Source organism: Colobus angolensis, unplaced genomic scaffold (assembly GCF_000951035.1).
Source record: "Colobus angolensis palliatus isolate OR3802 unplaced genomic scaffold, Cang.pa_1.0 Scaffold77, whole genome shotgun sequence".
NCBI classification, from domain to species: Eukaryota; Metazoa; Chordata; class Mammalia; order Primates; family Cercopithecidae; genus Colobus; species Colobus angolensis.
Window position 1 is genome coordinate 3,341,900 of NW_012121487.1, and position 9,544 is coordinate 3,351,443.

At 48.5% G+C, this 9,544-nt stretch overlaps 2 protein-coding genes across 6 annotated transcripts in view; both read left to right on the forward strand.

Annotated features, from left to right (window-relative positions):
- Positions 1-5,433, forward strand: part of SLC25A44 (solute carrier family 25, member 44) — an 18,762-nt gene extending 13,329 nt beyond the window's left edge. For 4 of the 5 annotated variants that reach the window (XM_011928390.1, XM_011928391.1, XM_011928387.1 and 1 more), the window contains 2 exons: positions 550-677; positions 2,888-5,433. In XM_011928390.1, coding sequence (XP_011783780.1) covers positions 550-677; positions 2,888-3,079 — 320 coding nt within the window. In that variant the 3' untranslated portion in view covers positions 3,080-5,433. Of the gene's footprint in view, positions 1-525; positions 678-2,887 lie in introns of all 5 variants that reach the window. The other variant, XM_011928388.1, reaches the window with a different exon arrangement.
- Positions 5,434-5,646: 213 nt separating this feature from the next.
- PMF1 (polyamine-modulated factor 1) overlaps positions 5,647-9,544 on the forward strand; it is a 39,108-nt gene continuing 35,210 nt past the window's right edge. The window contains exon 1 of the mRNA XM_011928510.1: positions 5,647-5,807. Within this exon, the coding sequence (XP_011783900.1) occupies positions 5,647-5,807 (161 nt within the window). The remainder of the gene's footprint in view (positions 5,808-9,544) is intronic.

The following is a 9,544-nucleotide window of genomic DNA, read 5'->3' on the forward strand; positions in this document are numbered from 1 at the left end:
TAATTTTTTGTATTTTTAGTAGAGACGGGGTTTCACCGTGTTAGCTAGGATGGTCTTGATCTCTTGACCTTGTGATCCGCCTGCCTGGGCCTCCCACAGTGCTAGGATTATAGGTGTGAACCACCACGCCCGGCACTACAAAACATTTTTTAAAAAATTAGCTGGGCATGGTGGCATAAGCCTATAGACCCAACTACTGGGGAGGCTGAGATGGGAAGATTGCTTGAGCCCGGGAGAGTGAAGCTGCAGTGAGCCATGATCATGCCGCTGCACTCCAACCTGTGTGACACAGCAAGACCCTGTCTCGAAAAAAAAAATCAATCAAAATAAATGGGTGATATTTCCAAGATGACTCCTGGAAAGGGCCTGAGACTTAATAATTTTTTGAAGGAAGCAGAGAAAATAAAAGATAGGAGTTAGGTATCTAAGGTGGCGAAGAGCGGAGGGCTGGTCTGGGTTGGGAAAGCCACCTGGTAGAAGCAGCAAGCACAGTGAGGCCAGACCGGTGGTGCCTTGTGTCTTGAGCCATTGTCTTTCCCTGGATTCCAGAGCAGCTCTCCTACCTGTGTCCTAAGGAGTGCCCTCACATTGTCTTCCAAGCCGTCTCAGGGCCCCTGGCTGCAGCCACTGCCTCCATCCTCACCAATCCCATGGATGTCATACGAACCCGCGTGCAGGTAAGACTGGCCACTTCCCTCACCCTCCTCGTGGAGAAACCATTAGAAGCATGACCTTCAAGCCCTCCAGTGTTGCCCTGACCTCTTTGTTTCCTGGCCCTGTAGTCCAGTCCGTCTTCTCCTGAACATCTAAGCCCCTTCTGTGTGCTTAGCATCTACAGAAGCCAGCCCACAACCAGGTGCAGTGGCTCACTCCTGTAATCCCCGCATTTTGGGAGGCCAAGGTGGGCAGATCACCTGATCACCTGAGCCCAGGAGTTCGAGACCAGCCTGGCCAACATGGTGAAACCCTGTCTCTGCTAAAAATAAAACATTAGCTGGGTGTGTTGGCAGGTGCCTGTAGTCCCAGCTACTCGGGAGGCTGAGGCAGGAGAATCACTCGAACCCAGAGGTGGAGGTTGCATTGAGCCGAGATCACGCCAGTGCACTCCGGCCTGGGTGACAGAGTGAGACTCTGTCTCAAAAAAAAAAAAAAAAAGAAGCCCACCCAGCACTTAAAAGTACCTGGAATGCTTCTCACTCTGTCTGCTACCTTGCATACATCTCCTCCATCACATGCCCATACCTCCGGGAAATCTTACTGGTTTCTTCCAGCCTTTACTGGAGTCCTATTCTGTCAACAACTCTTTCCTTTACCTTGCAGGTTTGTGGTTATAAGAAATATTGATTTCAGTTAATTCATCAGTCTGTCTGGTTTTTCCAGTAGGCCATAAGTTCTCTATGGATTATGAGAGTGACTTTTCTTAAATAGATTTCACAGATTTTATGGTGTGGATGCAGCAAAACCCTGACAAAGCCCTTAGTAATGCCTGTCTTCAGTCAGCTTAAAGACAGTTACACAGCACTTAGACCAAGGAAATAGAATCTGAATGATGATATGTAATATGCAAATAGTAGGTGTTGCCATATAAAGTTTTATGTCTGATTTGAGGTGGAGAATCAAAGTTGTACAAGAGAATGAAGTCACTGGGTTATGGTGAGGGGAGGAGGGAAGGAAAATAACCTTAACAGGTTAGGGATAAAAATCAGCTTCCCTAGTACCAGGATGTTGGGAAGGAGATAAGTAATAAATATAGGTATTTTTGTTTCTAGGAAAGAATGCCCCCTCATTTGAAAATGAATACACCAGCATCTGGTTGGTTTGCGAATAATAAAGCACACAGGGTCAGTCCTCATTCTTTCCTGAGCTTTATTCTGGGCGATCTAGGAGGAGATCCAAGGGAAAGGACAGGTTTCTACTTTGAGGAGCTTCCAGGCTGCAAAGACCCAGAGGCATAGGTGAAAAAGTCCTTGACATGGCTGTGGAAAAAGTAGAGGGGTTAGGGAAGCAGAGATGGTCACAGGAGAGAGTATTGGAGAGGAAGAAGGGAGTGTGTAGGAGGGTGCTGAAGGAGGCGGGGCGGAAGCAGGAGATCTTCTTAGCCATGGCTGGGATACCTTGTGAAGGTCATATCATATAAGGGGTGGTATGAACAAGGAGTGCATCTGTCCTGTATTGGCCAAGGGGCTGAGGGGTGGTTTATAAAGGTATAGTTTAGGGGTCAGGGAGGGTGTGGAACTGTTGAGAAAGAAGAGAGAAGTGACTTCTGCTTGGCCAGGCTTTCAGTGTGATAGGGAAGATGCCTATATTTGTTCATGGGGTGTGTGAGAGATGGCAGCGATGGAGAGGAAGGTTCCAGCTCTAGAACTTCGAGGGATTGAAATGATCAGAATCAAAATCAGACTGGCAGAGCTGCAGAGGGTCTTAGAGAGGATTTAACCCAGCCTCCCTGAGACCAAAGAGCAACATCCAGTTCAAAGACTCATAGCTACATAGATTATCTCATGATATCTATGATAAACATTTATTGTACACTGAAACGATCTGCCACCACTGTTTTAGTATTTATGAATATTATTTTCTTTCTTGCTCATAACAACCTCATGGTGCAGGTACTATTATCACTCTTTTATATTTGAGGAAATTGGGGCACAAATTGTTAAATTACCCAATGTTATGTTGTTAGTAGGCTGGGGAGCAGAATTCAAACTCAGGCAGTCAGGCACCAGGGCTTATACTAAATCACTGTGCCGTACCATCCCTCACAAGCAGAATCCACACCTTCCGACGTCTGAGTCTAGTTCTCCCCACTTTAGCCTAAGGCCGAGGGAGATTGAGCAGACGGGCTCTGACTACAGACAATGGCCCTCCACTGTGTTGATTTTTCCAGGTTGAGGGTAAGAACTCCATCATCCTGACCTTCAGACAACTGATGGCAGAAGAAGGGCCTTGGGGCCTCATGAAGGGCCTCTCGGCCAGAATCATCTCAGCCACACCTTCCACCATTGTCATTGTGGTGGGCTATGAGAGCCTCAAGAAACTTAGCCTCCGACCTGAGCTGGTGGACTCGAGACACTGGTAACCAGTGGTGGGGAGAGAAGCCTGCTGTTTTCCACACTACCGTGGGTCAGGGGCAGAGTGGAGAGGATGGTACCCTCTCCAGATGCCCCTACCACACACCCAGCCCTGCCCTGGGCCAGGTGGCCTATCTGGCATAGGGATAGAGACTTTGAACTGCTCTTGCTGAAGAGGCTCCACACCTGGATCCCTTGCCCCCACTATTTAAAATGCTCTTCTTAGCTGGGCTCCCTCACTCAGTCCCTGTATTCCATACTGGCCTAAAGGCCCCACCCCCCACCCTGCTAGCCCTTCTTCTGGCTTCCCCCTCCGTCTGTGTCCCTGAGACCCTGAGAAGAGCTGTACATAGAGCTTGCTTACTACCACTGGTTCTTCCTCTTGGGCTTTCAGCCCAGATTCCAAGCAGCTGCTATCAGCCCTCTCTCCCTTCATCTCTTAGCCTTGCTTATTTTTATTTTGGGACTGAGCTGCCCACTAGATGACTCTGCTTTTCCCTGCACTTGGGGCTAAGGTGCCAGGCACTTATTTGCACAGGGAGCAGGAGCAGTAAAAAATCTCTGGTTCTCCAGAGCACTCGTCCTCTCTTTGGAGGGGTTATTAGGTTGGGGAGAAATGTTGATACTTTTATTTTGTGTGTGTGTGTGTGTGTGTATTAACATCTATGAACCAGGCTATTAGTCCTGCTAAAGCGCCAATCCTGCTGTCAGAGCTCACCCCCTTCCTAAGACAGGTAGAAAAATGTAATGTAACTTTTTCCTCGATTCTAGTTCCCTGTCCCTTCAGTCTCAGGAGCCCCAGGAGAGTCTAAGCTGGGGCATCCCCTGGCCCAGAGGACTCCCGTGGTGGGCACAGTTCTAAGTGGGTCAGGCTGTCTTGGGTGCACTGGACTTGGAGCACTACCTTGAGAAGTCAGGTTGAGAAAGTAGTTGATCTAGAAGGCAACAAGAGGGCATGTGTTCCCCAGCACATCTACCCAGGCCAGCAGAGCCAAACCTAGGAGAGGGCAGTGGGGAGATTCTCTGCCCCAGGCGGCCATAACATACACATAAATACCCCAATCACTCAGACTTACGGCAACAAGTGTTGTCTCACTATGGCGATCTCTAAGATCCACATCACTGGATGCGTAGTCATCCCTGTCATGTTAGCCTGTGGAGGGATACTGGAAGAACATAAAGAGCAGTTCAGAAAGTCACCCAATACAAGGACCACTGCATTTACCAGCCTGATACTGCCAAGATTATCTGATGCTCTCCTCAGGAGCTAGAAGAGGAGTGCTCCTTCTTCCCTGCCTCATCCTCCCTACTGCTACGTCCCCCAAGCCTGTGTTGCAGGTAGAGAGGTGCAGCAAATAGAGAAGGCATGTCAAACCCTGCATTTCTACCTGAGACGTTTGACCTGGATGATCCTCCAAACTTTATTGGTCCCACCCCCTGGGAAAGGCCATGGTGCCAATTTGAAAGGTGCTAGCTACCTGAAGCCTTGATATTTCTTCATGGCTGCCGCACATTCTTCCACCCTGGCCAGAACAGGTTGTGAAAACCGCTTCTCTACCTTCACCACCACCAGTGTCCATCTTGATCTCATTGAGGGTTTTCCCCTTTCACTTGATTTTATTTTTGTTAATCCCTTCCTGCAGTTTGTCAAGAGAGTCCTCCAGTTTCTATCCAGGAATGTTCACATCCAAAGGGTTGGACCCACCAGTCATTCTGAATCTTCCTGCCCCTCCTCACCGCTTTACCCTGAGAACCACAAATATAATGGAAGCAGTGGGGCCCCCTCCCCCACCATCTCTTTAAGCTCATCCTAGCAAGACCTCTACAGACCCTAGAGACTTCAGTCTTTCCCCACCATGGCACAGTGGGGAAAGTGGCAATGGGGAAAGTGTCACGGATGGGAGGTAGGATCCTGCCACTCGCGTCTTAGTGTTTCTCCCCCAAGACTTTCCTTCTGTTTTGTTGTCTTGTGCAGTATTTTACAGCCCCTCTTGTGTTTAATTCTTTGTTTCTCGTACACACACGCAGTTTTAAGGGTGATGTGTGTATAATTAAAGGGACCCTTGGCCCATACTTTCCTAATTCTTTAGGGACTGCGATTGGGTTTGACTGAAATATATTTTGGTGGGGAATGGGACTGTGGACTTCCATTCTCCCTAGAGTTTTGGTCGGTAACCAAAGCTAAAAGAAACCTCCAGGAGACTGGCCAAGACGGGAAACCTGATTGGAGCATTGAGAATGAAAAGGCAGACTCTCTGAACGTTTGATGAAATGGACTCTTGTGAATATTAACAGTGAATATTCACTGTTGCACTGTACGAAGTCTCTGAAGTGTAATTAAAAGTTTTTATTGAGCTCCCGAGCTTTCGCATATATTTCGGGTCGCGGACGTCCCACCGCGCAAAGCCTGGCCTTTCTGCGACACTCAGCCTCCGATGACTTTCCCGCCCCCGCCCTGCTCGGTGACAGACGTTCTACCGCTTCCAATCGGAGGCGCCCGTCGCGGGAGCGGCCAATCGGGAACTCCGGCGGGCGGGGAGGCCGGGCCAGTTAGATTTGGCGGTTCAACTTCAACATGGCCGAAGCAAGTAGCGCCAATCTAGGCGGCGGCTGTGAGGAAAAAAGGCATGAGGGGTCGTCTCCAGAGTCTGTGCCACCCGGCACTACCATTTCGAGGGTGAAGCTCCTCGACACCATGGTGGACACTTTTCTTCAGAAGCTGGTCGCCGCCGGCAGGTAAAGTGGAGGGAGCCGCGGTGGGAGGGTTTGGCCGCACCGAAGCTCAAATCCCGCGAGATCAGGACGGCCGCAGGCCGGCGCGCGGTCACGTAGGTCCACGGGGGGTCGGGGCAGTACGACCAGGCGACCCAGTCAAATTCTGAGTCGGAGGAATCAGGGTATTCACGCACCGATAATCTGTAGCGGACCGGGATAGCTAGCTACTCCTTCCTCCAGGAAGCCCCGTTTTCACTAAAACTTCAGGTGGCTGGGAGGAGAGAGCGAGCCATTGCAAATTAGAGCAGGGTTTTTTTTTTTGTTTTTTTTTTTTTAATCTTTGAGATAGTGCCTTGCGCTGTCGCCCAGGCTGGAGTGCAGGGGCATGATCACTGCCGTCTCGACCTCCTGGGCTCAAGCGATCTTCCCGCCCCAGCTTCCCAAGTAGCCGGGACTACAGGCTTGGACTACCGCGCCCGTCTACAGATCAGAGTTTAAGTCGCGGCCCACCACTATATGAGCAAGACGTAAGCCCCCTGTCCCTCTTCGGCTCCTTATCAGTCAAATGGCAACAATAGTACCTTTCTCATAGGGTCGTTTTGAGAATTAAATAAGTAAATACACCTAAGGCGCCTAGGACAAGACTTGCCACATAGAAATATTTGTTAGCTATTATGAGAATATCTTCTTCACTGGGAGATTGGCAGGACTAAATGTGTTACCATGAAAAGAAACATTTTTCCTGTCTCGACTTTTATTTATTTTTATTTTTTGAGATGGAGTCTCGCCCTGTCGCCCAGCCTGGTGTGCAATGGTGCGATCTTAGCTCATTGCAACCTCCGCCTCCCCGGTTCAAATTATTCCCCTGCCTCCCAAGTAGCTGGGATTACAGGCGCCCACCACCACGCCCTGCCAAGTTTTTGTATCTTTACTGGTAGGGACAGAGTTTCACCATGTTGGCCAGGCTGGTCTCGAACTCCTGACCTTGTGATCCACCCGCCTCGGCCTCCCAAAGTACCAGGATTACAGGCGTGAGCCACCGCGCTCGGCCTTGACTTTTATACAGTGTATATGATTCAAGAGTTTTGCCCATGATCCCACCACCCCTGCACATCAGTGTTGAAACGCTTCAGGGAGTTCGGAGTCCGAACCACAGCCTCTCCTCCTCTAGCCCTCTCTATCCCCACTTCTCTGTTCTTTGGCTTCATCAGGACTCTCATTTATTCCCAGTCCATTTCTCCTGGGTTCAGCACTTTACCTTTCCTACACGTAATTAATGATCTCTCTTTTCACTCATGACTCATCAAATATATTTGAGGGCCTTTTCTGTGTCAGGTGCTGGGGATACCATGAGGCAGACAAGGTCTCTTGTCTTTTTGGAGCTTGCATTCAATGGGTAGAGACACCAACAACATCATCGCATAGCCTGGTAAGATGATAAGGCCAGGCATAGTGACTCATGCCTGTAATCCCAGTGCTTTGGGAGGCTGAGGCAAGAGTATCATTTGAGCCTGGAAGTTTGAGGCTTCAGTGAGTTATAATAGCCCCACTGCACTCCAGCCTAGGTGACATTGCAAGACCCTGCCTCTAAAAAAGAAAAAAAAAAAAAGAGATATGAACAGGTAATGATACCAGTAGATAGTTTGGTTGGGACGCCCATTCTGAGAAGTGACATTTCAGCTGAAACTTGAAGGATGAGAAAGAACCAGATGATGATGATGATGATGATGATTGTTATTGTTATTTTGAGGCAGCGTCTAGCTCTGTTGCCCAGGCTGGAGTGCAGTGGCTCCATCTCAGCTCACTGCAGCCTCCACCTCCTGGGGTTCAAGTAATTCTCCCTCAGCCTCCCAGTGCCTGCTACCACAGCCAGCTAATTTTTGTAGTTTTAGCAAACACAGGGTTTCACCATGTTGGCCAGGCTGGTCTCAAACTCCTGAGCTCAAGCGATCCACTCATATATGCCTCCCAAAGTGCTGGGATTACAGGCATGAGCCACCGCACCTAGCTGGAACCACCTTTTTGAAGAATTACAGAAAGAGTGTATAGGCAAAGGGGACAGCCTGTGCGAAGTCCCTGAGGTGATCATATATTCCAGGAACTGGCAGAGACCTCCTTGGCTACAGCATAGTGATCAGAGTAAAATGAAATGAGGCTGGAGAGGCAGGTGAGAGCCTTATCATGCAGGGCCTAGTTTGCCATAATAATGAATTTGATAAAATAATTTGTAATCACTTTTATGAACCAGTCATGGCACGTCATCATCATATGTTCTGGCACAGTCCCTCCCTTGTTGTATTTATTTTTCCCTACTCATTCTTGCCCTTGTCTCCCCTCTCACAGCCCCCACTTTCTCTTAGTTATATGTCCCCCATTTATTTATTTATTTATTTATTTATATTTCTTTTAGAGATGAGGTCTTGCTGTGTTGCCCAAGCTGGTCTCAAACTCTGAGGCTCAAGTGATCCTCCCACCTCAGCCTCCCAGAGTGCTGGGATTACAGGCATGAGCCACAGTGCCCAGCCCATTTATTTATTTATTTATTTACTTATTTATTTTTGAGACAGGGTCTTGCTCTGTTGTTCAGGCTGGAGTGTAATGGCATGATCTTGGCTCACTGCAACCTCCGCCTCTCAGGTTCAAGCAGTTCTCCTGCCTCAGCCTCCCGAGTGGCTGGGATTACAGGCATGCACCACTACACCTAGCTAATTTTCATATTTTTAGTAGAGATGGGGTTTTGCCATGTTGGCTAGGCTGATCTTGAACTCCTGACCTCAGGTGATCTGCCTGCCTTGGCCACTTATTTATAACACAGATATTTATTGACCATTGACAGTGTCCCAGGGTTTGTTCTAGTTGTTGGAGATAAGTCAGTGATCAAGATGGACAAGGTTCCAATCTTCATGGAGTAGACATTCTAGTACCCTTAAAAAAAAATAAAATTGAGCCTGGCACAGTGGCTCACACCTGTAATCCCAGCACTTTGAGAGGCGGAGGTAGGTGGATCACTTGAGGTCAGAAGCGAGACCAGCCTGGCCAACATAGTGAAACCCCATCTCTACTACAAATACAAAAATTAGTCGGGCCTAGTGGCGCATGCCTGTAATCCCTGCTACTTGGGAGGCTGAAGCAGGAAAATCGCTTGAACCTGGTAAGCGGAGGTTGCAGTGAGCCGAGATCGCGCCATTGCACTTTAGCCTGGGCAGCAGAGTGAGACTCTGTCTCAAAAAAATAAATAAAATAAAATAAAATCAGTGTAAAGGAATAGAGAGCAATGGGGAAGAGGAGTCAGGGTGAGGAGGAGGGTAAGGAAGTGGCATTTGATGTATCCTTGTAAAATATGTTATATTTTTGTCTATGTTTTAAATTTATATGAATGATATTGTGCTACATATGCCATTTTTTACTCAACAACATTGTTTTCAAGATCTAACCTTGTCAGGCCAGGCGTGGTGGCTCATGCTTGTAATCCCAGCACTTTGGGAGGCCGAGGTGGGTGAATCACTTGAGGTCAGGAATTCGAGACCAGCCTAGCCAACATGGTGAAACCCCATTTCTACTAAAAATACAAAAACTAGCCGGGTGTCGTGATGCCCACCAGTAATCTCAGCTATTTGGGAGGCTGAGGCAGGAGAATCACTTAACCTGGGAGGCGGGGAGGTTGTAGTGAGCTGAGATTGCACCATTGCACTCCAGCCTGGGCAACAGAGCGAGTCTCCACCTCAAAAAAAAAAAAAAAAAAAGAGATATGAACAGGT